The sequence below is a fragment of the Panthera onca genome, chromosome E2 (genome assembly GCF_046562875.1).
Source record: "Panthera onca isolate mPanOnc1 chromosome E2, mPanOnc1 haplotype 2, whole genome shotgun sequence".
Taxonomy (NCBI): domain Eukaryota; kingdom Metazoa; phylum Chordata; class Mammalia; order Carnivora; family Felidae; genus Panthera; species Panthera onca.
The window spans coordinates 8,359,061-8,385,926 of record NC_138353.1 but is presented as its reverse complement, the minus strand read 5'-3'; the positions used below and the strand labels follow the sequence as shown (position 1 = coordinate 8,385,926).

Here is a 26,866-nt window from a genome sequence, read left to right as displayed (position 1 = left end):
TCACCGTGCGCTTCAGACGAGCCGCGCTCCCCGAGGGCCGCTGGGAGTTGTAGTTTTGAGACACAGCCTGAGGCTGCGAGGCGCCCCCTGGTGGACGCCGGAGCGCACGCTCGCTCCTTCCGGTCCAACAGACCCTACCCGAGATCATCCGCTACCTTTTCACCTTCTCACCATCTGCTCCTTGCCACCCGACCTCATTGACTCCATTCCAACCGCACTGGTCTCGCCGTTCTTCCAACGTTTACCACTGAGGCTCCTCCGTTTACCTATCCCTTAGGACTCACTATGGAAGGAGAGAGTTAGCATTCGTTCATGAACTCCTTTTTTGAGTTCCCGCTCATTGTAAAGCGTTACCGCACCACAGGGGCGGAGCTACGACCAGGTAACACTGGTTCCGGACACCGCCACTGCCACAGGAGGATTCTAACTCAGCCAGGGGAGACCAGAGACAGCTCGAAGGTGGAAAAGCTTCCCAGAGAAAGTTCACTGAAAGGGACGACTTTGGGAGTGTCCGCGCTACGGGAAACGGTGCTTGCCGAGTTGGAAGGTGGGACACAGTTTTGTGTGGTTGTGACATGAAGCACTGTTCCAGGACGAGACGCAGGGGAGGCTGGAGATGATGGCATGCGTCGGATCACCGATGGACTTGGGCAAGGCCCCCTGGGAGGGCAAGACAATTAGACATTCCCTGGGTTTGGGCGCCTGGGTGGCTCAGCTGGTTGAGCATCTGACTTCAGCTCAGGTCACGATCTCACAATTCGTGAATTCGAGCCCCGCGACGGGCTCTGTGCTGACAGCTCGGAGCCTGGAGCCTGCTTGGGATTCTGTGTCTCCCTCTCTCTCTGTCCCTCCCCCACTCACGCCGTCTCTTTCTCTCTCTCCCTCAAAAATAATAAACATCAAACAATTTTTAATTTAAAATTTAAAAAAATTCTGGTTTTATTGACGAGGCACACTAAGGGCGGGGGGGGCGGGTACAGCAGAAACTAAAGAGGAGCTGCAGAACACAGGTGTGCTCAGGGCACCATTCACTGTGCTGGGACTGAGTGACAGGAAGGACAGGGAGGAAATGAAGCATAAAGGGGACCACACCACACACGGCCTGGAGTGCTGCGCTGCAGGGGGCTCTGGGACCTTCTGGGACCCTGGGGAGCCGAGGACCCCTGAAGTGGAGAGGGGAGGGTCGGCTCTGGGACCGTGTGCAACACGACGGGAGAGACTGGCGGCCAGGGAGGGGCTCTGGTGGGGAGAGGCTGAGGCCTCAGCGGGGACAGTGACTTCTCTGTGACTCCAGGACACGGTCCAATGTCCCTTTTCCCTCCCGCTCCCCGTGCATTCCTAGCCAGACACAGAACAAAGGCAAACATCTTTTATTTCCATTTTAGAGAAGCCACGAGCCTCTTCTCTCCACTTAGAAGCACAGAAGGAAAGCAGGTCAAGAAGACACCGACAGGAGGGGCATGGCCACCATCAATTGCTGAGGAGAGACAGGAAACAGATTAAGGATTCAGGACCAGGAGCCCAGGCCTCCCCAGCGTCCCCGCTCCCCCTGCACACCTCCCTCTACCTCCCCAGGTACCTTTCTCTTCCTATGGAAGGCTGCTTTGCTCTCCTCAGAGTTGATCCGCAGGGGGATATAGGCATCTAGGTGGTACAGCTGCTGGGGGCCCCCCAACACTACCCGGTTCTCCCCAATCTCCAGCGATAGCCCCAGAGCGCCATCCTGGGAATATTAATGGAGTGAGCCCACCCTTCCGTTCCCAGCAATAGGCCAATAATAATATGGACCAGGAACAAAAGTCTTGTGTGTTGTTGTTGTTGTTTTAATGTCTATTTATTTTTGAGACAGAGACAGCACGCGAGCAGGGTAAGGGCAGAGAAAGGAGGAGACACAGAATCCAAAGCAGGCTCCAGGCTCAGCGCTGTCTGCATATGCCCAGCTCACTCTCCCTCGGAGACCCCAACCCTTCCAGACCTCATTCTCCCACTCTGGCCAGAGGTACACTCACCAGTTTGGGGAGGTCAATTTCAGCCAAGAGGAGGTCAGGGGCTTCCAGCCAAAGGTTCAGGTGAGGCTTCTCAGGGCTGCGAAAGACCAAGACCCAAAACTGAGGAGAGCCCACTAGGTCTCTGCCAAGGCTATTCTTTCCCTTTCTCCCTCCTACAAACCCTGCTGCCTCGGGGAGCCTTCTCAGTGGCCATCCTGCTTCCCCCCTCTCTGGGTTCCCAGGGCCCCAGGACACCGCCTCCTATGGGGAGGCAGGATTGAGGGAGGGATCCCCAAAATTACTGGAGAGACATGAGAGAGACAGAACCCAGAGAAGGCCCACCCTTCCTCAGGTCTCGGGGAGTCGGGAGTGTATAGGTTTCCCAGCTCCTGGATCCGAGGACGCTGTTGGGAGCGGATATTTTGCTGGGAGATGGAGCCCAGGAAAGGTCGGTTCTTCAACATGCGCCACTCTGTGAGTAGGAAGCTCAGGGTCAAAGGTGGCTCAAGCGCGGGTTCCCTTGGCTTTCCTAGCGGTCCCCACGCGGCAAGAGCCACAGGGGAAAGTCTCCGCCCCTCCCAGGATGCCAGGGATCTGGCCACACCCCCGAGCTTGGCTTCAGGAAATCGGCCCACTTTAGCCCCGCCCTTCTAGGGGATATGGGGGGGCGGGATCTGTCTCCAGAGGAGCTACTGGCTCCGCCCCCTGGCTAGCCAGACCCCGCCCCTTATCTGGCTCCTGGGCCAGTCCCATCTCCACCCCCACCCCCACCTTGGGAAGCCTCACCTTCTCCCTGTAACCCGCAGCCCGGGGACCAAAACAATCCCTGCCCACACCAGCACCACCTTTTCCAAGGGCTGTCCCCGAGCTGCTCTGGCTCTCCGAGTCCCCGCTAGTGCAGGCCACGCCCTTCACCTGGATTCAGCTGAAGACTGTATTTGTCCTCAAGGCCCTCCCTGGCGATGGTGACCACGAGCTCCCGCAAGAAATCGCTGTTCTAGAAGTGAGAGAGGGAGATTTGCCGGAGGGCTCGGGATGGAGGGAGAGGCCCCAGCCCAGGCCTCACCCGCAGCCCCGCCCCCAACCTGCATCCTGCGGTAGAAGTCGCTGTTCACCGCTACGTCGTAGGCGGTACAACCCTGGCCTTCTGTGGGGAGAGAAAGGGGGTGAGACCCCCAGCCCTCGGTAGGAATCCCACCGCCCAGATACCGACGAGGCAAAAACGATAAAGGACAGCGGCCACACGAACCAGAAAGACCCAGGGACAGTTAGAAGGTGAGGGCTCTTGCCAGTCATACCAGCCTCCTCTCTACTGCTCTGGTCCTTTCCCACCACATCCCAGCAATGACCCTGCCCCTTCCCTGCTCACAGCCCTCCCATGTCTCCCCAGCGCCCCAGACGAAGGTTTGTGTCCTTCAGTCTGGCGCTGGAGGCCCTGTGTGGTCAGCTCCTCCCACCTGAAGAGAAGCTCACTTCTCTGTTGGGGACCTCGTCCCTTTAAACTTCTTCCAGTCTCTTCCAATTACTGACCGATCCAATTCAACCATTCTCTCCAGCCTCTGGACTCCTCGGTCCCCTCTGCCTAGAACCCTCTTCTGTGTCTTGGCCTGACACATTCCTTCGGTTCCTTTGCATCTTATATCTGCCACCTCCTCCAGGAAGCCTTCCTTGACTCCTCAGTTCGGGTATAGAGCCCACCCCCCTCCAACTCCAGAGCAGCAAAGATCACACCATAATGAAATCGCATATGTCTTCTCTGCCCTCACCTAAGACTAGGAGTCTCTCAAGGGCAAGTTCTGGGTTGGATCAGTCCCTACTCCCCAGGGCACTGCCCAAAGCTTGGTCCCAGGAAGCTTCAGGGGACATACGTTAATTGAAAAAGCAAGCATATAGACACAGAAACTCAACAGAGACACGTGAGACAAGGCAGAGAGACAGAGACAAGGGAGAAGAGTGAAGAAGGAAACAGGAACAAGACTGAGAGCTGGTCTGGCCAGCTAATGAGGACACCCGCCCAGCTCTCCCTCACTGTGGGGAAGGGCAGGGAGAAGTGCCAGCCTGGCCAGGTGGGCAGAACGAGGACAGAACTACCCCGTGTAGCAGGCACTGGAGGCCCAGGAGGTTAGGTTTATGTCACAAGGAAAAGGGGGCCAGATTTCTAGGGGGAAAGGGGGAGGGGGATCTTGGGCCCTGGATCTTGGATCCTAGGGAAGAAAGGACCCAGGGAGCTAGCTTCTTGGGTCCCCCAAGGGCACTGACTTGCGTCCAGTTCTGCATGAGGCTCTCCCAGGCTCATGGGGATGCGAAACCCGGCTTGGTCTTCCTCCAGCATTTGAAGCAGCTCGTCCTCGGTCACATCAGCCGGAGGAGGGATGGAAGGAGAGTGACAGATGTTGATGAAAACCTTCCCTTCGGAGGAGTTGGTCTTTATGCAGAAACCTGGTGGAAATGGGTTTGTCCTGATGTCTGCCTCTGTGTGCGTCTCTGTCCTTCCCTTGATCTGCCCCTGCCTTGGGTCTCAGTCCTCTGCTTTCTGGGCCTGCTCCCCTCCCCATTCCTGGGATCTCTGACTCTCCTTCTATCTTTGAGTCTGTCCCCCAGTCACTCCTGTCCTCCTCCTTCTCTCTTTAGCTCTTGGTCCCTCCCCCTCTCCCTGCCAAAGACCTCTATACTCCATTATTCTGCCTCTCTCCTGCCTCCTCTGTCTGTGTCCCCTACCCCCAGTCTCTGTCCACCTCTCTCTGAGACTCAATCCCTCTCTCTCTGGCTTTCTGCCTTTCTTACCAGGTTGAGGTTGGATCTGTGTGGATTCTGGTCTGCTTGTCTGGGCTTGCTGGAGCTCCTTGGAGGCCTGTGTGAAGGAAAACACCCTCCAGTCACGGTGTCTATGCTATCAGACCCTCATTTGTTCTTCAAAAGTTTATGGAGAAATTTTGTGCATGTGAGATATGAGCAGAATAAGACATACTATGTCCCTCTCCTCCTTTGAGGACCCCTATGAACAATCCCAACCCCATCTGCATTTCTTCCAGATCCTAGCAAACTTGGAGCTAACCAACTACAATCCCACGTAGTGCCTTCTGGGAATGTAGTCCCATCTCAGAGCACCCGCGGGCGTACACACATATACACAACACACACACACACACACATCCCCAGAATACCCAGGGACCCAGGACCCGGAGGCCGGTCAGTCCGCACCTGCCGCAGTAGCTCCTCGAAACGCATGGTCTCAGCGCCCATCTTCTCTGCCTCGCTTAGCTCGGGCACCAGCAGCTTCGAGTCCGCCATGGCCCTGGGGAAAAGACCTAGGCGTCCTCAGTAACTCCGACGTGAGCGGGAACCTTCGCCAGGATGCGAATTGTGGAGCCTGCTGCCAGACCCACAGCCGGCTCCTGGTGCCCACTATTCCGTATGAAAGTCTAAGAACCTGTCCTGAAACTGTAATTCCACTCAGACCAGATACGGCTGTCAAATCTGTTAGGAGCCAATATTTCCAGATGCTCTCTACGTCCTACGTGCTATGTAAACGACAGCCACACTTCTAGTCACTGTGTAACCAAGGACTTCGGCCGACCACGCTTCCGTCTGCCTCAAAAGCTCATTCACCAATCCTGCAACCTCATTACGTTCCGACCAATCATAATCTAAGGATTAAGCCCCGCCTCTCACCTCAACCAATCAAAACTAAATCCTGAACCTAGTCTCTAAATGCCACACTTCCTGTGCCGATTAAAGCCGTATTTCTCCTTCCCAACAACATCTAGCCAAACTACGGGGCAGTCCAGACTGGCACACTTTCAAAACCTTCATTTCAGTGTCCATCCTAAAAAATTCCCTTCTGATCTATGAACTATCGCTTCGTCCCAGAGCTAGATTCGATTCTCTAGTAAATACACTTCGGACTAAATATACTTCCTGCCCTCAGTATAAAAAGGGTGGCGGGAAGAACCACACGGTCATTCTTCTAAATCTGGAGCACCCCTAACTACCGGCCAGGCGCCCACATCTCGGTTCCCCGCCGCCCCCACTTTGAGGACTGCGCATGCTCCAAACTACACGTCCCAGCTTGGGAGGGCATGGGCGGGGCCACCGGGTCTAAGGTGGGGTTACGCTCTATCTCCCGTAGCCCCGCCCTTTGGGCTGGAGGGGGCGGTGTCGCCCTTCGACCTCAAGGTTCCTCTGGGCAGAGCGCCCCGCACTCCTTCGTGGAAAGCGGTCCGGGCGAGTGATGGCTGCGACGCACGCACAGCGCAGCACCCGAGAGATCTTCACCACGCTGGAGTACGGACCCGTGCCTGAGAGCCACGCATGCGCATTGGTGAGGGCCTGCCGTTCAGCGCTGCCCGTTCCCGCCCCCTCCCCCCGAACCAGGCATCCAGGTCCAGTTTAGCGCGCGGACTCCCGTGATCCACCGCGGCAGCTCAGCAGCTCCGCCCTTCTCGGTTCCCGTGATTCTCGCCACCCCTTGGGACCCACCCTAGAAGGGCATTCCCTTAAGCCTTTGCGGTTGCTTCTTCTTAACCCTGGATCCTCTTCTGTTGTTTGGTGGTAGCTCTCCTGCTCCCTGGTACCTATTTTTTTTTTTTTTAACATTTATTTATTTTTGAGACAGAGAGAGACAGAGCATGAACAGGGGAGGGGCAGAGACAGGGAGACACAGAATCTGAAACAGGCTCCAGGCTCTGAGCTGTCAGCACAGAGCCCGACGCGGGGCTCGAACTCACGGAGCGCGAGATCGTAACCGACTGAGCCACCCAGGCGCCCCTCCCTGGTACCTACTTGGGATGGCGTTTCCCCGATTGCTTCGAGGCCTCGGATTCCCCGGAGGCTCCCATGGTTCTTCCAGCCCCCTCAGAACTTCCCGGGATCCCCCGGGACTCGAAATTCCTGTGGGGCCCCCTTGATCTTCCAAGGACCCTCAGAAGCCCCATAGACTTCCCCAGAACATCCTGTAGCTCCCATGATCCTGAGTCCCCCCCCCCCCCCCCCCCCCCGCCTTCCCATGGAGTCCCGGGATTCCTCAAGGCCCCCACCAATACTTGAGGGTCTCCTAGGATCTTGTGAACTCAGAACTCCAGAATACATCAGAACTAAACTGTAATTAACCTACACCCCTCAGAATATCCCCATGGGGCTCCCATGACCCCCTCACCCATCTCAGAATACCCCCCCGTGGGGCTCCCGTGATTCTTCAGGGCCTCTTCAAATCCTCATGAGACTTCTGTGATCCCTCAGGGTCCCCCAGAACCTCTTGTGGTTCTTAGGGAAAAGTAGGGTGGCTCGAATATCCTGTAATTACCTAGCCCCCTCAGAATTCCCTCATTGGGGCTCTCGTGATCGCACAGGGTCTTCTAGCACCCAGGAATGAGAAGCTTGGGCTTCTCTTCAAGGAGAGAAGAGGAGTCTAGAACCGTGGTCCAAGTGGAAGAAGATGAGGTCAGAGCCAGGAGCCCGCTGTGAAAATGGATAAGGTGGATAGGAGGGGATGAGGCAGGGGAACCGTTTGAGGAGTTGAGAGGGCAAGGGCAATGCCTGGGGTCCAGCTGTGTCTCCATCCCTCCACCACCACCACCAGGGAGGAACCCAGGAGGACTAGAGTTGCAAGGAAAGACCCTGAGCGTGATTATCGCATGGTGAAAGTGTGAGGGACCCAGGGGCAGCCTCGAGTTATGTGCAGGAGTCTGATGTTACTTGGGCCTGAGCCTTTCAGGACTGGAGACGGGGACCTGGGAGTCACCACCGTAAGACCATTGGACGGTGGGAGTGATGATCTGGGACAGAGCACACAGAATTCCCACACTTGAAGGTGGGCTTGAGATGGAATATGCTGAAATAGCAATAATGTAGAAATAGCTTATATTTACTGGGTGCTTTCTATGTGCCAGCCTCTGTGCTCAGTGTGATCTCCTTTAATCCTCAGAACAGCTGTGGGAGGGGATGATTGTCATCCTTTTAGTGATAGCACACGGGGCCTTCAGGGGGTAAGTAATTTGCCCACGGCCAACACGGTTTAAAATAGGTAAAGCTGAGATTTGAACCTGAGCCCTCGGATTCACGGTTCCCCCACCGCCTCCCAAGCAAAGGTCTCAACCTTACAACATGTGGGCCCGATTCATCCAACAAATTGTTTTCTTTGGCCCGAACTTTATTTTTGAAAATGTAAATTCGTGGTCAACTAATTCCATGGAAACATCCCAGGATTCCAGCTTCTTTTGAAAATAAAATCCCAAAATTTGGCAATGTTTGGCTCACATTCCCTGACAAAAATCATCTGGATCCAATAGTGACTGTCTTTTCTAGGCAAGTTGTGAGTTCCCAGTCTCCACCAGGCCCTCTTCTCACACTAGCGTGACCTGCCAGGACCCCGTAGACATTCTTTTAGGGTTTTGTTTTTCTTTGGGAGGGGGGGATTTGCAAACTTCCAAAGAGAACTTGATACTATGAATTGCTATTTACTTCAGCTTCAGGAATCGTCAACATTTGGGCCAGAGTTGTACTCTTTTGTTTTCTCTTTTTTCTGGAATGATTTAAATCCCAGATGTCATGTTATCTTCCCATAAATATTTGAATCCTCTTTCCTAACTGATAAGAACTCGCTTGATAACATAACCCACCTGGCCATTTTTCACACTTCACACTAGCAGCCAAGTCTTTAATTTTTTGAATTTTTTTTTTTTAATGTTTATTTATTTTTGAGACAGAGAGGCTCCACGCTCAACGTGGGGCTGGAACTCACAACCCTGAGACCAGGAGTCCCACATTCTACTGAGTGAGCCAGCCAGGCGTGCCCCTAGGGGTCATTCTTTAATATCATCCAATGTCAGGGTGCCTGGGGGGCTCAGTCTGTTAAGCGTCTGACTCTTGATTTTGGCTCAGGTCATGATCTCACCGTTCGTGTTCCAGCCCCATACGAAGAGCCAGCTGGCAGGAGAAGAGAAAGATTAGGAGAATGTGGCACTTGGGATGCTAAGAGAAGAGAGAGAACATCTGTGGAAGGAAAAAATGGGAAGCGTGACTCGGATTTAGCGAGGATTTTGGGGGGGGACAGGAGCAGGGAGAGAAATCTGAAGCAGACGTGGAGGGAGAGATTAAGAGCAAGTCTTACGCAGTGCTGCTCTCAGCGTGTCACGTGCATTGATCCATTTCATCCTCGACACAACCCTGTGAAGTAGGGAGGGGCTGGGATTATCCCCATCTTTCAGATGACCTTGCGGGGACCAGAGTGTGGTAACACCCTGGCTAAGGTTGCACCGCTCAGTCCCGGAACCGGGTTTCGAATCCATACGCTGCCGCCCCGTTGGCGATGCCTCCGTGCCGCGCCTGGGGCTCAGCCCGAGAAGCTGCACCTGTGGGGCCTGTGTCTTCAGTGGGGGTCCACACTGCTCCTCTAAGTGACGGCCGCCGAGGGGGGAGGGAATGCCATCACACGGTTGGGTGCAGGGACTACCCGGCTTAGAAACCCCACCTTCCAAAAAGAACCCGATGGTGCCTAATACAGTGTCATGGGCGTTGCTTCCAGAGTCTTGCACGCCCCAAGGTATATGCCCCATCACAGGAATGCAGAGGACTCTGGGCACCTGGGGGGCTCGGTGGGTTGAGCGTCCGACTTCAGTTCAGGTCACGATCTCCCGGTTCGTGAGTTCGAGCCCCACCTCAGGCTCACTGCTGTCACTACAGAGCCCGCTTCAGAGTTCAGATCCTCTGTCCCCCTCTCTCTCTGCCCCTCCCCTGCTCATGCTCTCTCTGTCTCTCAAAAATACATAAACATTAAAAAAAAAAAAAAAAAAGAATGCAGACAACTCCAGACAGCCTCAGTGCCCTGGCTTCCCATTGGATATTTAGGGTGTGTCCCCAGTTGTCCCGTTCAGGTGCAGTGGACCATTCAGGGGTCATTGTTGTCTGGTAATACAGCTGAATTGTCTCAGGTTCCCTGAGTGCTAGAAAAGTTCACCTGAGGTCACTTCTGCATGGAGGAGAGCAGATTGTTTTGTTTTGTTTCGCTTCGTTTTGTTTTGTTTTGTTTTGCTTTTTAATGTTTATTTATTTTTGAGAGAGAGAGACGGGGAGAGAGAGAGGGACACGGAAGCCAAAGCAGGCTCCAGGCTCTGAGTCGTCAGCACGGAGCCCGACGTGGGGCTCAAACCCAGGGACTCAAGATCACGACCTGAGCTGAAATTAGACGCTCAGCCGACTGAGCCACCCAGTCGCCCCAGCAGAATGGGTTTTATGAAGCCGCATGTCAAAGTCAGTAGGACAGCCCTCACATGTGGCTGGTGAGAACGTAAAATGGCACAACCACCATGGCAAACAGTTTGGTGGTTCGTCAAGAGGTTACGCAGAGAGTTGCCATATGACCCAGCCATTCCGCTCCTGGGTACATTCGCCTAAAAGAAGTGAAGGCGGGTGTTCAGACAAAATCAGGTACGGAAGCTGCCTCAGCGGCACTGTGCACAGTAACCAGAAGGCTGAAACAAACGGAATGTGTCAAGTGATAATGAACAGACACAAAACGTAGCCTCTCCAGACAATGGAATGTCCTACAGCCACGAAAAAGGAATGATTGATACGTGCTACAACTTGGATGAGCTCCAGAAACCCCATGTTGGGGGCGCCTGGGTGGCTCAGTCGGTTAAGCGTCCAACTTCGGCTCAGGTCATGATCTCATAGTTTATCAGTTTGAGCCCTGCATTGGGCTCTGTGCTGACAGCTCAGAGCCTGCTTCAGATCCTCGGGCTTTCTCTCTCTCTGCCCCTCCCCAGCCTGCGCTTTCTCTCTCTCTCTCTCTCTCTCTCTCTCTCTGTCTCTCAAAAATAAGTAAACAGTAAAAAAGAAATTTAAAAAGCAAACCACCATCTTGGGTGAAAGAAGCCAGCCAAAGAGGCCACGTGTTGTGGGGTCCCGATTCACGTGGAATATCCAGAGAAGGCAAATCCGCAGAAACAGGAAGCAGATTAGCAGTTAGGGGCTGCATGAGGAAGAGAGAGCGACTGCCGGATGGGTGCCGAGTTTCGCTTTGGGGGGATGAGAATGTTCTGAAACTAGGTCGTGATGGTTGCACGACATTGTGAACGTACCACGTGCCGCTGAATTGTACGCTTTGAAAGGGTTAACATGGGGGGTTTTATGTTCCATGTTGTTGTTGTTTTTTTTAATCTTTATTTATTTTTGAGAGGTAGGGGTGGGGGAGACAGAACCCAAAGCAGGCTTCTCGTATCAGCGCAGAGCACGACGCGCGGCTCAAAGTCACGAACCGTGAGATCGTGACTCGGGTCGAAGCCGGACCCTCAACCGACTGAGCCCACCCAGTCGCTCCATTTGTTACATGTATCTTATGTTTATGTGCATTTCCCTGCCACACCGGCAAAGAATTGGCAGGTGGGGCAAAGGGGTGCAAGTGTCCCCCTCCCAGAGGACCCTAGGTAGGGACTGAACTCCCCTAGCTGCCTCTCAGACGTTGTTCTAAAGTGTCTTTGCCTCCCCCAGGCCTGGCTGGACACCCAAGACCGGCACTTGGGTCACTATGTAAATGGAAAATGGCTAAAGCCGGAACGCAGGAATTCAGTACCTTGCCGGGATCCTATCACAGGTATGAAGCGTCCCCCAGTTGTTCGGGGAGGGAGAGGCAGGCATCCATATCCCCAGCCGTATCTACCAACAACACCCCATCCTCTTTGCTCAGGGCCCTGAAGGCAGGAAGTAGCCAGTGGGGGGAGAAGCCCAAGATTTCTGGCTCTTCCTGTTAAAGTCATCCAAATAATAGCCCCAAGTGCCTGTGGATGCTTTTTGAAGTCAGTGTCTACCAAGATCCCTTCCTTGATTAATATATTTATATATTTTTAGCGTTTTATTTATTGTCGAGAGAGCGAGCGAGCGTGCGAGCCGGGGAGGGGCAGAGGGAGAGGGGGACAGAGGATCTGAATCGGGCTCTGCACGGACAGCGGCGAGCCCGATGCGGGGCTCCGACCCACAAACCGTGAGATCGTGACCTGAGCTGAAGTCGGATGCTCAACTGGCTGAGCCACCCGGGCGCCCCTACAACCAAAATATTTATAATAGAGTGGGGCTGGGGACCAGCTCTGCTGCCTGGGGGGGGGCACATCTGGGGTCCCTCCATTCATCTCCCCAGGAGAGAACTTGGCCAGTTGCCCCCAGGCACAGGCTGAGGACGTGGCGGCAGCGGTGGAGGCAGCAAGGACTGCGTGGGAGAACTGGAGCGGACTCCCTGGAGCCTCTCGGGCCCAGTACCTGACCAGGTGATGCGGTTGAGGTGTGGACCTTGGGAGGCGGGGGACAAGATGAGACCAATCACTCCTGTAAAAGTGAATGAGACAGTCGGGGCAGGCACTGCTGGTTCATGAGGGAGGAGGGGGCTGGGGACCAGGACTCCTGTGTCTCACCCATGGGCTCCCAGCCTGCCAGCGCCTCAAGCAACCACTTGAGACTCTGGGAACAAAGACTCTGTTTCCCGATGTCTCGATGTCTCGCGGAATTGATTGCGTAGCTAAGGCTCACATTCCCAGCATGCTTGGAGCCTGTAGCAGCTAAAGCATCCGTCCACCAGGACTAGTAATGACGAAGCTCTGTTTCCCAGAATAGCCTCGGGCCTCATCGAGGCCCCATTTTCCTGGCGGTTCATTGGGGCTGCTGGAGCCTCAGCGCCACCCGTTTTCCATCATACTCTTGGAGCAACTAGAGACCAACATTCCATTTTCTAAAATGCAATTGAGATGAAAGGTTGAATTTCCAATTTCTCAGCACTTTGGGGGTTGCGGGCGGCCGAGATCTGCAAAAGGCACCCTCGGGTTTTGTGTTTCTCGGACTACATTTCCCATAAATCTTTGGTGCTCTTCACCTCTGGTAAATGGTGGCGGCGATCATGGGGATTGTAGTCCAGGTATGTAGGGGGTGTTCCAGGACTCTGACTGAGAGGCAATGGGAAATGACTCTCCCCCTGGCTTTCTCTACAGGCTGGCCAAGATGATCCAGAAGCACCAGCGGCTACTTTGGACCCTGGAGTCCCTGGTGACCGGGAGAGCTGTTCGAGAGGTTCGAGACAGGGATATCCCACTGGCCCAGCAGCTACTCCAATGCCATGCGGTCCAGGCATACACCCAGGAGGAGACGCTGGCAGGCTGGGAGCCCATGGGTGAGACACAGGAGTCCTGGTCCCCAGCCCCTTCCTCCCTCGTGAACCAGCAGTGCCTGCCCCGATTGTCTCATTCACTTTTACAGGAGTGATTGGTCTCATCTTGTCACCCACGTTCTCCTTCCTTGAGATGATGTGGAGGATTTGCCCTGCCCTGGCTGTGGGTAATTGATGGGCCGGGTCTGAGAAGGACGGTGCCGATGGGGCCTGGACCCCTGGGTCTGAGGGAGGAAGGGGCTGGGAGGCCTTGACCCCTGGGTCTGAGGGAGGAGGGGCTGGGGGGCCTTGACTCCTGGGTCTGAGGGAGGAGGGGCTGGGGGGCCTTGACTCCTGGGTCTGATGGAGGAGGGGGCTGGGACTCACGGGTCTGAGGGAAGAGGGGTGTGGGGGCCTTGACCCCTGGGTCTGAGGGAGGAGGGGCTGGGGGGCCTTGACTCCCGGGTCTGAGGGAGGAGGGGGCTGGGACTCGTGGGTCTGAGGGAGGAGGGGCCGGGAGCCCAGACTCCAGGATCTCTGCGCTGCCCACCTTTCCCAGGGTGCACTGTGGTGGTGCTGGTGCCCCCAGGCTCTCCAACACCCCTCCTCCTGGCCCAGCTGGCAGGGGAGCTAGGCTCCTTCCCAGGAATCCTCAACATGATCAACGGCCCTGCCTCCCTGGGCCCCATCCTGGCCTCCCAGCCTGCAGTCCAGAAGGTGACCTTCTGTGGAGCCGTCGAGGTATCTTCGGGGTCGGGAGGGGGACGGGACGTGGCGGGGAGGCCCAAAGGCCCCTCAGCTGAATCCCGCGGGGGCCCTGCAGGAAGGACGTGTCCTTCGGCGGACGCTGGCGGGTCAGGGTGCTGAGCTGGGCCTGGCACTGGGGGCCGAGTCGCTGCTGGTCCTGACGGAGGCAGCGGACGTGGACTCGGCCGTGGAGGGCGTCGTGGATGCAGCCTGGTCCGACCGCAGCGCGGTGAGGCCCGTGCACTCGTGTGCCCCCAAGTCCCGGGGATCGTGCGTGTCCGTCTCCAGACCCCAGGGCCTCATGTCTCCACGGATTATAATCTTCAGTTCCTTGTGCCTCAGATTCTGTCTCCGCACCGTGGCACGTGTGGGGCTCCCGCACCTCGGATTTCTGCCTTTCCACATCCCGGCTCTCCAGTGTGTGCAAGGGGCTCGCGTCTCTCGTTCTTTAAGATTCTCTTCGCTTTTCTAAGTGTCCGTGTCCCTACTTTTCCAATCTCTGTCTTCACTCTGAATCGCCAACTTCTGTAACTTCGCTTCCTGCCCGGGTTTGGGGCCTCAGTGAGTCTCTAGGGTCCCCAGCCACCCCCCCCTTGACCCTCCTCCGATCTGTGTATGTACATCCCCAAGTCTCCACCCTCTGTGGGGGCCCGTCCCCTCAACGTGAGCCCCGACCTTGCCTGCCCTGACATCCCTTTTCCTCACAGGGGGGACTCCGGCTCCTCATCCAGGAGTCCGTATGGGACGAGACGATGAGGCGGCTTCAGGAGCGCATGGCGCGGCTTCGGGGCGGTCGAGGGTTGGACGGCGCTGTGGACATGGGGGCTCGAGGGGCTGCCGCACATGACCTGGCCCAGCGCTACGTGCGCGAGGCCCAGAGTCAGGGCGCACAGGTGAGCAAGGCGTACAGACCCCCGGCGCCAGGGGAGGAGGGACCTGGAAACCCAGCTCCTGGGTCTGAGGGAGGAGGGGCTGGGGGCCGAGACTCTGAATCTGAGGGAGGAGGGGGTGGGGACCAAGACTCTGGGTCTGAGGGAAGAGGGGCTAGAGGCCTAGTCTCCCAGGTCTGAGGGAGGAGGGGCTGGGGTCCCAGACTCTGGGTCTGAGGGAGGAGGGACTGGGGGCCCGGGCTCCTGGGTCTGAGGGAGGAGGGGGCTGGGGGCCCAGACTCTGGGTCTGAGGGAGGAGGGACTGGGGGCCTGGGCTCCTGGGTCTGAGGGAGGAGGGGGCTGGGGGCTCAGACTCTGGGTCTGAGGGAGGAGGGGCTGGGGGCCTGGGCTCCTGGGTCTGAGGGAGGAGGGACTGGGGGCCTGGGCTCCTGGGTCTGAGGCAGGAGGGGCTGGGGGCCTGGGCTCCTGGGTCTGAGGGAGGAGGAGCTGGGGGCCCGGACTCTGGGTCTGAGGGAGGAGGGACTGGGGGCCTGGGCTCCTGGGTCTGAGGGAGGAGGGGCTGGGGGCCTGGGCTCCCGGGTCTGAGGGAGGAGGAGCTGGGGGTGTACCTTAGATCTTTCCTTTCCCCTCAGGTGTTCCAGGCTGGCGATGTTCCCTCAGTCAGCCCATTCTTCCCCCCAACTTTGGTCTCTGACCTGCCCCCAGCCTCCCCATGTACCCAGGCAGAGGTGAGCCCTTCAGGGCCCCGGAAATCCTTTTCCATCCACCCGTCTGCAGCCACACATGGGCAGCAACACTACACCTGCAGGGGCCCCTGGAGTGACCATTTGGTCCGGGTCTGGGGGCTGCTGAATGGGGGGGGTGTTGGGGGCGGGGGGGAGCTGGCCGGGCCACCTGAACTCCGCCGTCGCCCCTTCCAGGTGCCCTGGCCCGTGGTCGTGGCCTCCCCCTTCCGCACGGCTAAGGAGGCACTGGCCGTGGCCAACGGGACGCCCCGAGGAGGCAGTGCCAGTGTGTGGAGCGAGAGACCAGGGCAGGCCTTGGAGCTGGGCTATGGGTCAGTCGGCGCCTGCTGGGGCACAAAGGCAGTCTGTTGGGCGGGGGGGGGGGGGAGGCTCAAGCTTCTGCTCTTTCTCTCAGTCCTGAGGTCTCCATTCCACTCTCTGTGGGTCTCTGGGTCTCTCCCCACCCTGCCCCTCCGACCACTTACCCCCTGCAACCTTCTGTTCTTGCTGATGTCCTCCTCTCCCCGCACAGGCTCCGGGTGGGCACGGTCTGGATCAACGCCCACGGCCTTAGACACCCCGAAGTGCCCACAGGTGGCTGCAAGGAGAGTGGGTCTTCCTGGCACGGGGGCCCAGACGTGAGTTCCCTCCTCCTGCCCCCCCCAGCAGCACCCCCTGCAACCACCCAGTGCCCACCTTGCGTCCTTTTGACACTCTGCCCCTCTCACAGGGTCTGTACGAGTATCTGCGGCCCTCCGGGACCCCTGCCCGGCTGCCTTCCCTTTCTGAGAATCTGAACTATGACACCTTTGGCCTTGCTGTCCCCCTGACCCTACCATCTGGGCCTGAAATAGGACCCAGGTGAGCTGCAACTCCCAGAATCTCTGGGGGTACGGCAGGTGGGGAGAAGGGAAGTTGTAGCAGGCTGCCCAGGGCCCGGAGGAGGGGTTCATTAGAGCCATCTTGAGGGGGGTCCCCGAGTCCTGCCCAGAATTGCATTCTCAGTCTGTGGCTTCACACCCACCCCCCTCACCCCTGCCCGAAGGGAGTCTCAGTTCTGCTAAATGAAGGAGTGCCCTCCCAGAGGCTCAGTGGGTGGAGCCTGGGGTCCGAGTAGACCTGGCCCCGGGACCCACCCCCACGCCTCACCCTGCTCCAGCCCAGCGGCCCCCTATGGGCTCTTCATCGGGGGCCGTTTCCAAGCTCCCGGGGCCCGGAGCTCCAGATGCATCCAGGATTCGAAAGGCAGTCTCCATGCCTACGTGGCTGAGGGCGGAGCCAAGGATATCCGAGGTGCCGTGGAGGCCGCTCACCAGGCTGCCCCTGGGTAAGGGGAACCCCGTGGGAAAACCCAGAGGTCGTGGGGCATTTCAGAGGGTAGCCTGAGACCGCCCCCCCCCCCTCCAAGGGCTGATGGGATCTGGGGTCTGGGTCCTGAGGGCTGAGCTCCCAAAGCTGACAGGATATGGGTCACACCCCTCCCCATGCAGATGGGCCGTGGGGCCTGGAGCCCCGCAGTAGGGGCTGTGGACAGAGCTGGGGCACCTGGAAAGAACCAGGAGCGGGAAGCCGCCCCGTAACGTGCACTGCCCTCCCCCAGCTGGGTGACCCGGCCACCAGGAGCCCGGGCATCCCTGCTGTGGGCCCTGGCATCTGCACTGGAGCGCCGGGAGCCTGCCCTCGCCTCGGCGCTGGAGAGGCACGGAGTGGAGCTCAAGACCGCCAAGGTGGAGGTGGAGCTTAGCGTGAGGCGGCTGCGGGCGTGGGGGGCCCGCGCCCAGGCCCAAGGCCACGTCTTGCAGGTGAGAGGGTTCTGGGGGCCAGCAGACAGGGCGGGCGGTCTGCAGTAGAGGTTAGAGCAAGGACTTTGGAGTGAGCCCAGCCACACGGCATCCCAGCTGCACACGATCACCAGCAAGTGGCCTCCCCTCTCCGCACCTCGATTTCCTCATCTGTGTAATGGGCGTATGGTCTGCGTCACAGTGTAGCGCCTCAGATTGTCGTTAGTAACCCATTTCCGGACCGTAAAATCAGTTTAGTGGTTGTAGTATGATTTTTTTCCTACTCTTTTTTTGTTTTAATGTTTATTTGTGTTTGAGAGAGAGGGAGTGCACACGAGCAAGGTAGGGGCGGAGAGAGAGAGAGAGAGGGAGGGAGACAGAGGATCCAAAGCTGGTTCTGCGCTGACAGCACAGAGTCGGACGCGGGGCTCGAACCCACAAACTGCGAGACCGTGACCTGAGCCAAAGTCGGATGCTTAACCGACTGAGCCGCCCAGGCGCCCCTCTACTCTTTTCTTTTTTTCTTTTCTTTTCTTTTCTTTTCTTTTCTTTTCTTTTCTTTTCTTTTCTTTTCAGAAAGAGAACGCAGGGGAGAGGGGCAGAGAGAGAGAGAGAATCCCAAGCAGGCTTCACGCTCAGCATGGAGCCCGACACAGGGCTCGATCCCCCATCCCTGGGATCATGACCTGAACTGAAATCAAGAGTCAGACGCTCAACTGACTGAGCCACCCAGCTTTTTTTTTTTTTTTTTTTTTTTTAAACAAAATAGAACAGGAAATATAGAGTATCTTACACAGAGTGTTGCTTCGTGTGACTTTGGTTTTGTTTATATACATGACAGGCAACCAAATACAGGGTTGATAGGAAACATACAGTGAGTCCGTGAAGAAAGGTTGAGGAGGGGCGCCTGGGTGGCTCAGTCGGTTAGGCGTCCAACTCTCAGATCATCTCAGGTCATGATCTCACGGTCTGTGAGTTCGAGCTCCGCGTCGGGCTGTGTGCTGACGGCTCGGGGCCTGGAGGCTGCTTTGGATTCTGTGTCTCCTTCTCTCTCTGCTCCTCCCCCACTCACGCTCTGTCTCTCTCTCCTTCAAAAATAAATAAAAACATTAATTTTTTTTTAATTTAAATAATTAGTTAAATACGTAAAAATAGGGAGCAATCCAAATGTCCCTGGACTGGTTAATAAATAAACTGTGGTAGGTCCCTACAAGGAATCCTACTCAGCATTCAGGAGTGAACATGCTACACGGTGGATGAATCTCAGAATTACTACACTAAGTGAAAGAAGCCAGATTTAAAAAAATAAATAGTACAGACTCTATAATTGCAAATCTAGAAAATTCTAGAAAGCACAAATTATAGGGGTGCCTGGGTGGCTCAGTCAGTTAAGCATCTGACTCTTAGTTTCGGCTCAGGTCATAATTTCGCAGTTTCATGAGTTCAAGCCCCATGTCAGGCTCTACACTGGCAGCATGGAGCCTGCTTGGGATTCTCTCCCTGTCTCTCTGCCCTTCCCCCACTTGCACTCTCTCAATCTCTCAAAATAAATAAATCAGCTTTAAAAAAATACAAACTATGGTGAGAGGAAGTGGTTGAGGACAGAGAGGGTTCAAATGGAGGCAGGAGGGGGGGCATCTGGGTGGCTCAGCCGGTTGAGCGTCCGACTTCAGCTCAGGTCACGATCTCACGGTCCGTGAGTTCAAGCCCTGCGTCGGGCTCTGGGCTGATGGCTCAGAGCCTGGACCCTGCTTCCGATTCTGTGCCCCCCCCCCCCTCTCTGCCCCTCCCCCGTTCATGCTCTGTCTCTCTCTGTCTCAAAAATAAATAAAACGTTAAAAAAAATTAAAAATTAAAAAAAAAAAAAACAAATGGAGGCAGGAGGGAAGGATCACAAAGGGGCACAAGGAGGTTTGAAGGGTGAAGTTCATTACCTTGATTATAGTGTCGGTTTTAGGAGTACATATAGATCTCAAAATGTATCAAATTGGGGCACCTGGCTAGCTCAGTCTAGAGCATGCAACTCTTGATCTCAGGGTCATGAGTTCAAGCCCATGTTGGGCATAAAGCTTACTTAAAAAAAAGGAAAAAAATTATCAAATTGTACCCTTTAAAATGCATGCAGATTAGTGAATGTCAATTATATTCAATAAAATTTTGTGGGTTTTTTTTTAATCATACACACACACACACACACACAGAAACAAAACATGGGTCAGATTCCGAGCCCTCTACACGCATTAACTTGTTTCATTCTAGAAACAAATCTACGAGGTAAGCACTATGAGCCTCATTTGAAAGGTGGGAAACTGAGGCCCAGAGACGTTAAGTAACTCACCCAAGGTCACACAGCTGGTAAGTGGCAGAGCTGGGACTTCAACCCAGCTGCCTGGCCCGAGTCTGCTCTGAACCGTCACCTGGTTAATTATTGTTGGAGTCGTTACAGAGAAGCAAAGATAGGTAGAGGAGGAAAGGGGCAGACGATGAGGCTCTTCAACCCAGCCCCTGACCTCCTGCCTGTCCCTGCAGGTGGCAGAGCTGAGAGGCCCTGTGCTCCGACTGCGGGAGCCGCTGGGCGTGCTGGCTATCGTGTGCCCTGATGAGTGGCCCCTGCTTGCCTTTGCGTCCCTGCTGGCCGCCGCCCTGGCCCATGGCAACACCGTGGTCTTGGTGCCCAGCGGGGTCTGCCCCATCCCCGCGTTGGAGGTCTGCCAGGTACGGTTGCCCGCCTTCCTGCCGCTGCTCCCAGCAGCCCCTGGGGCAGCAGAGGGATGGACGGTGTCCCAAGGCCTGCACTAGCCCCACCCCCTTGTAACCACGGCAACCCCAGTCCCCATTGCCCCCGCCCTCCATCCAAGCTTGCACTGCTCATGGACCCCGTGACCATTCTGGCCAGGACCCCGTGAGCCCTCCCCGGAAGCTCACTCCTCACCCAACCTATTGCCTTCGGCGTCTCTGACTCCCTTCCCTCCCGACCCCGTCTCCCATCCCCTAGGATATGGCCACCTTGTTGCCAGCGGGCCTGGTGAATGTGGTGACTGGAGACCGGGACCACCTGACCCGCTGCCTGGCCTTGCACCAGGACGTCCAGGCCCTGTGGTATTTCGGATCTGCCCAGGTACCCTTTGTTTTGCCATCCCTCCAGCGTCCTAAACCTCACCAAGGGTCTCCTCCTTTTCTGGAAACCTGGCAGTGCCCCCTTAGAATTCCCGTTGCTAAGGAGGAGAAATTCCTTGGCAACCGGGTCCTGAGATCCCGCCCTCCAGAGTCCCTGTTGCTAAGGGAGAGGATCTCCTTAACATAGCAACAAGGGCCTGAGATCCTGCCCGGCCCAAAGACCCAATCTCATTGGACAACCCGTTGCTAAGGGACCACACCCTGTAACAGACTCAGAAGCCCACAGTCCACCCTCAAGCCTGAAGGTGACGGAGGGGAACTCCTTGTCAATAAGAACCTCAGGCCTCATTCCTTTGAATGTGGGCTGTTAATGGGGAGGAAATTCCCCAGCCGCAAAGGTCAACGTTGTCTCCCTCGCATCTGGAAGGTTTGCCTGCTACAAGCTGAGCATTGTAGCACCAGAGCCTAGGTCAAGCCTTGGGGCCCCTCCGCAGTAATAGTCCTGGTTGCCAAGGAAGCAGCTGCTTGGCAACCAAGCTGGCGGAAGGGCTGATCCCCCTTTTCTGTGTCAGGGCTCCCAGTTTGTGGAGTGGGCCTCAGCAGGAAACCTGAAGCCGGTGTGGGTGAACAGGGGCCGCCCTCGGGCCTGGGATCAGGAAGCCCAGGGAGCAGGCCCAGAGCTGGGGCTGCGGGCAGCACGGACCAAGGCCCTGTGGCTGCCCATGGGCGACTGATGCCTGAGTGCCCCCACACTCCGTCTTGGACAGAGGAGAGATGGACCCCGACAGACACCAGAAGCCTGGAGCCTTCTTTTATCATGGCTCCGATGCCCTCCAATAAACTCTGACCAACCTTGGCTGTGCCTCTCAGGGGAGGAAGTGGGGGAGTAGCGACTTCTGTTCTGTTTGAGGCCTTTTGAATTCTAAGACTCAGCAGCTGGGTGGGCTGGCTCCAGTATAAGCCGGTATTTGTGAGACAGATAAAGGGAACTCTGAAGAGCCCCAGGCAGGCCCTCAGAGCCTCATGTTTCCCCCTTGGCCTTCTCCATCGTGTAGCTCTTCCCCTTTGACTTTCTCTGCCTATGCATTGTTTTAGGACCCATAGCTTGCAGACAATAAAACACAGTGGCTCTCTGGAATATAATAAAAATGCTGGTAAGTTACTTTTGCCAATTCCCATGGTGTAAACGCTCCCACCATGTTCCCGATGACTAAACAGCAGGCTAACAGAATTCCTAAATTTTTTAACGTTTCATTATTTTTGAGAGAGAGACAGAGCATGAGTGGGGGAGGGGCAGAGAGAGAGGGAGACACAGAATCCGAAGCGGCTCTGCGCCGACAGCTCAGATGCGGGGCTCGAACCCACGAACTGTGAGATCAAGACCTGAGCCAGAAGTTGGACACTCAACTGACTGAGCCACCCAGGCGTCCCCAGAATTCCTAAATTTTTAACAGTCCGCTCCCATGAGCGAATCTGAGCGGCTCGAGCACATCATGTTTTAGAATTATTTTTTTTCTTTTTTTAAAGGTTTTATTTTTAAGTCATTTCTACCCCCAATGTGGGGCTCGCACTCACAACCCGGAGATCCAGAATCACATGTTCTGCCTACTGAGCCAGCCAGGCACCCCTAGAATTCTTTTTGATGCAAGGAACCCACTCGCGCTAGCTCAGGATGAAGGAATTTTCTAGAAGGCTACAGAGATGTCCTACAGAAAATAGGGCAAGACATGCATCTGAGGTGCCCCAGGTCTTGAGAACCTAGATGCAGGCAGGAACCAGGGCTGGTCCTTTCTCTGTGGGCATGTGATCACTGGAATTTTTTTTTTTTTTTTTTTTTTTTTTTTTTTAAGTAATTTGTACTCAACATAGGGCTCAAACTCATGACCACAAGATCAAGAGTTGGATGCTCCTCCCACTGAGGCAGCCAGGCGCCCCATCTCTGGGGTTTTCTATCTCTACCTGTCTGCCTCAATCAACTCTTTCAGCCATGTGATCTTAGGAAAGCTTCTTAACTGCTCTGAGCCTGTTTCCTCATCTGTAAAATGGGACTAATAGTTCTAACCAGACTGGTTAACTTAGTGACGGGTACACAGCACATGCTTCACCAGTGTTAGCTGTTAAATAGAGGTTGATTCTGTCATGGGGCAAATGAGACTAAGAAGCCTCCTGTCAGTATCTGATTAAAGCTGGACCGGATCATTCTCTCTCCCAGGATCTGGACGTTTGGAGAGAGTTGGAGGAAAGTCCCTGGAAGGCTCTGGTTTCTGTCTGTGTTTTGACAACTCCCTCCGGGATTCCACGGGCTGCCTCAGTGTCCTTCCCATTAATCCTGTGGCTTTAACCAGCCAAGGGCAACTACCAGGTCGACGTAACCCCAGCCCTGACCTCTGGCAAGCGTCCGTGCTGCATCCAGGGAGAGGAAATCTGGCCAGTTTGGGTCAGGCATACACTTCTGGGCCAATCAATCATGTCTGGCCAGGGGTGGAAGCTCCTAGTCTGTGAAGCTGTCCACTGAGTGCCTTACTCTGAGCCAGTCACTGTTCCACGTGCTGGGGAGACGGCCAGGAACAAGAGAAGCTAGGCCTCAGGAGCTGATGTTCTAGCGGGCGAGAGCTGTGTTAGGCTCCTGTCGCCGCTGTAACAAAGTTTTAGCGGCTTAAGCACAAGTGTTTGATCTTAACAGCCCTGGGTGTCGAAGGCTGAAAATGGGCGTCACCAGACTAAACTCAGGGTGTCAGCAGCACTGCGTTCCTGACTGGAGCTCAAGGGAAGAATGTTTTCCCTGCTTTTTCTTTGGCACGTGACCCCGTGCTGCTCTTTGTAGCCCCCCAATCCATGATCGTCTCCCCGCCTCAAGACAAGTCCTGTCTGCAGAGGCCCGTTGGCCATGTGAGGTAACATTGACAGGTTCCACTGGACATCTTTTTTTTTTTTTTTTTTTTAAGTTTATTTATTTATTTTGAGAGAGAGGGAGAGAGAATCCCAAGCAGGCTCTGTGCTGTCCGCACAGAGCCCCACGCAGGGCTTGAACCCACGAACCATGAGGTCACAACCTGAGCCAAAATCAAACGCTTAATGAACTGAGCCACCCGGGGGCCCCAGTTTATTTATTCTGAGAGAGAGAGAGAACTAGTGTGAGCAGAGGAGGGGCAGAGAGACAGGGAGAGAGAGAATCCCAAGCAGGCGCCGAGCTGTCAGTGCTGAGCCCAACACGGGGCTCGATCTCACAAACCGAGCTCACGACCTGAGCCAAAACCAAAACCAAGGATCGGACTCTCAGCCGAGTGAGCCACCCAGGCGCCCCTCCAGTAGACATCTTCAAGAGCCATTCTGCCCACTGCAAGGGGAGACACAAAACTAAATAATCGAGAAAATATCTGCCTGGCGGGACAAGCTTCCAGGCTGAACAGGAAGCGAGGTAAAGAGGGCAAGGAGGTGAGAGGGATGATATCACAGGTTGGGTGAGGCTTTGCTGCAGTAACAACCCCCAGACCTTTGCGGTCGACAACCACAAAGTTCGTTTCTTGCTCACGGTAACCTGTCCATCAAGGGGCGGTAGGGGCCCTCCGTTCATCAGAGCCACGCAGGGAGGGACCCAGGCTGACTGTGGCCCGATCTCAAAGTGGCTTATGTCATTACAGAGCCACTCCCTGACCCACTTAATCCTCATCCAGAAGTGACACTTGGCACCTCCACCCTCCTTTCATTGGCCAAGGGGAGTCACGTGACTGTGCCTGAGTTCCACAGGGCACATGGTCCTAGACTCCTGCAGAGGAAGGCCCCCGGATGTTTGTGAACAATTCTGCCGGGGATGGGTGGGCCAAGCACGAGCTTCAGAGAAGCACGGATGTGGAAGGGACCTTCTATTTTCTCATTTACCTCCAGGTTGGAGTCGAAGAAACTGAGGCTTATTGAGGATAAGGGGCTGGCCGAGCTCCCACAATGACCCAGCCAGAGCTAAAAGTGATATTTGCCAGGCCTGATGCAACAAGACCTATTCCCCAAGTCCCCTTGGGTCACGGGCCCTGGCAGGACAAAGCCAGAGGCCCAGAGGACGGTCAGACCCCAGCAACACAACAAGCTCCTGGCCTGTGCCAGGGAGACCCATAATCTGTGCGACTATGGAGGCGACACGGTGGGGGGGGGGGGGACCACCTGGAGACTGAGGATCTTATAAGAGTTTTGGTGTGGGCGAACGGGAAGGAGATAAAGAGGAAGTGAGTGGCACGGCAGAAGGGCTAGAAAGCTGTTCCAAGGGCAATAGGGAGCCACAGAAGGTGTGTGAGCAGAAGAGAGGTAGGTAGGCTCAGCTCTTGTTGGAAGATCCCACATAACCTGAGGTGACAGGTGTTATGATATGAGAAGGAGCTCAGGGTACCCAGAGATGTCACCCTGTCCAACCCGAGTGCACATGTACAAGGGGAGGGTGAGGGACGGCGGCCACCTTCCCAAGGAAGGTGCCATGTGCGTTCAGGGTTTTGGTTTTTTTTTCCAGCTTTGTTGAGGTATTATTGACAAAGGTTGCATATATTTCGGTGATACGACCTGATTTTTTTAAGTGTATAAAACGTGTTGGTTTACTATACCTATACATCGTGAAATAGTTAACCGTAATCAACTTAATGAACACATCCATTGCCTCACAAAGTCACCTTTTCTGTGTGCGATGAGAACATTGAAGATCCACTCTCTTAGCTCAGTGCCTCTGGGAAAAAAATAAATAAATAAATAAATTCTGATATATCCAAAAGCAAAACAAACGTTTCTTCTAGGAAATTTCAAATGTACCACACGGTTTTGTTAATGATAGGCACCATGCTGTATTAGATCCTCGGAACTTTACTCATCTTAAAACTGAAACTTTGTACTTTTCGGACCAACATCTCCCCATTTCCCCTACTGGCAGCCCCCCCCTCCCCCGCCCCTGGCAACCAGCATTCTACTCTCTGACTCTATGAATCGGTTTTTTTAGATTCCACGTAGAAGTGATTCCATCCATGATTTGTCTTTCTCTGTCTGGCTTAATTCACGTAGCACAACGCCTTCCAGATTTATTACCTGCGATGTCGCAAACGGCGGGATTTCCTTGTTTTTGTAGCTGAGTAATTTTTTTTTTTTTTTAATTTTTAACATGTTTATTTATTTTGAGAGAGTCAAAGGGAGGGGAGAGGCAGAGAGAGGGAGACACAGAATCCGAAGCAGGCTCCAGGCTCGGAGCTGTCAGCACAGAGCCTGACTCCGGGCTCGAGCCCACGAACCGTGAGATCGTGACCTGAGCCGAAGTCGGACGCTTCACCGGTTGAGCCACCCAGGCGCCCCTGTAGCTGAATAATATTCTATTGTGTATATATATATATATACCACATTTTCTTCATCCATTCATCCATCAGTGGACGCTTAGGTTGTACCTTGGCTATCGTGAGTAAGCCACGTTGAACACGTGAGTGCAGATATCTCTTTGAGAGACTGATTTCATTTCCTTTGGAGAAATAACAGAAGTGGCATTGCTACATCATATTATTTCTTTATTTATTTGGAAAGTTTATTTATTTTGAGAGAGCGCACGCAGGAGGGGCAGAGAGGGAGAGAGAATCCCAAGCAGAAGAAACAGCATGTGCAAAGGCCCAGAGGTGGGAAACAGCCCGGCGGGGGGGGGGGGGGGGGGCTGTAGTGGTTTGAATAGTGCCCCCCCCCCAAAAGATACGTCCCTGTCCTCACCTCTGGAACCTATGAATGCGACCTTCTCTGGAAAAACAGTCCTTGCAGATATAATTAACTTAAGGATCTCGAGATAACATCCTGAGTTGGGGCGCCTGGGTGGCTCGGTTGGTTAAGTGTCTGGCTTCAGCTTAGGTCATAATATCACAGTCCAGAGCCTGCTTGGGATTCTCTCTCTCCCTCTCTCTTTGCCTCTCTCTCACTCGCTCGCTCTCAAAATAAATAAACTTAAAAAAAAAAAAATCATCCTGAGTTATCCGAGTGGGCCCAACATCTAATGACAAGTGTCCTTATAAGAGACACCCAGAGGGGAGACACTTCTAGAGAAGGCCAGGTGAAGACAGAGGCAGAGATGGAGACACGCAGACACAAGCCAAGGAACCCCGGAGCTCCCAGGAGCTACGCTTAGGCCACGCATCCAAGGTGGAGATGGGGTTGTGGCTGAAGCAGTCGGGGGTCCCCGCGGAGGCCAGGGCTGAGCAGTAGCAGCGGCAGCAGGGAGGTCTGCGGGCGACGCACGGGGTGGGGGCGCCCTCTGTCGGCTCCACTCGCACCCCTCACCTGGACGACCCCCCCCCACACACACACAGCCCCCTTCTCTCTGTCTCCCCTCTTTCTCCCCTCCCAGCTCTCCTTCCATCTCTTCCAGCGCTCGGCCCTCCTCCTTCTGACTCCTGTGCGCATCTCGGACCAGCCCTCCCCATTCAGGGAGAGGATGAAGTCCTCAGGGCGACCTTCTCCTTGCCCCGAGTGCATTGCTTCTGGCTGGAGCCCG

At 55.2% G+C, this 26,866-nt stretch overlaps 2 protein-coding genes and 1 long non-coding RNA gene across 4 annotated transcripts; 1 reads left to right on the top strand and 2 right to left on the bottom strand.

Moving 5' to 3' along the window:
• Window positions 1-1,354: 1,354 nt before the first annotated feature.
• PIH1D1 (PIH1 domain containing 1) lies at window positions 1,355-6,273 on the bottom strand. The gene is made up of 10 exons (XM_060651756.2): window positions 6,159-6,273; window positions 5,190-5,283; window positions 4,773-4,839; window positions 4,248-4,427; window positions 3,074-3,135; window positions 2,904-2,985; window positions 2,331-2,460; window positions 2,010-2,085; window positions 1,580-1,723; window positions 1,355-1,477 (listed from the first exon to the last, which is right to left on the bottom strand). The coding sequence occupies exons 2-10, from the start codon at window positions 5,277-5,279 to the stop codon at window positions 1,436-1,438; spliced, it is 873 nt and encodes a 290-aa protein (XP_060507739.1). The 5' UTR covers window positions 5,280-5,283; window positions 6,159-6,273; the 3' UTR covers window positions 1,355-1,435.
• ALDH16A1 (aldehyde dehydrogenase 16 family member A1) lies at window positions 6,202-21,535 on the top strand. Its single transcript, XM_060651731.3, has 17 exons — window positions 6,202-6,309; window positions 11,475-11,577; window positions 12,118-12,244; window positions 12,959-13,137; window positions 13,224-13,301; window positions 13,673-13,854; window positions 13,937-14,089; window positions 14,568-14,753; window positions 15,383-15,478; window positions 15,671-15,807; window positions 16,008-16,113; window positions 16,206-16,336; window positions 16,635-16,802; window positions 17,076-17,277; window positions 19,786-19,971; window positions 20,252-20,374; window positions 20,946-21,535. The coding sequence occupies exons 1-17, from the start codon at window positions 6,220-6,222 to the stop codon at window positions 21,105-21,107; spliced, it is 2,409 nt and encodes an 802-aa protein (XP_060507714.2). The 5' UTR covers window positions 6,202-6,219; the 3' UTR covers window positions 21,108-21,535.
• Window positions 17,760-26,635, bottom strand: LOC145713219 (uncharacterized). Of its 2 annotated transcripts, none has more exons than XR_014136216.1 (2): window positions 25,026-26,635; window positions 17,760-18,344 (listed from the first exon to the last, which is right to left on the bottom strand). It is a non-coding gene; the product is annotated as an uncharacterized LOC145713219 (long non-coding RNA). The 2 variants fall into 2 exon arrangements; XR_014136217.1 differs by lacking the exon at window positions 25,026-26,635 and adding an exon at window positions 19,595-19,775.
• Window positions 26,636-26,866: the final 231 nt, after the last annotated feature.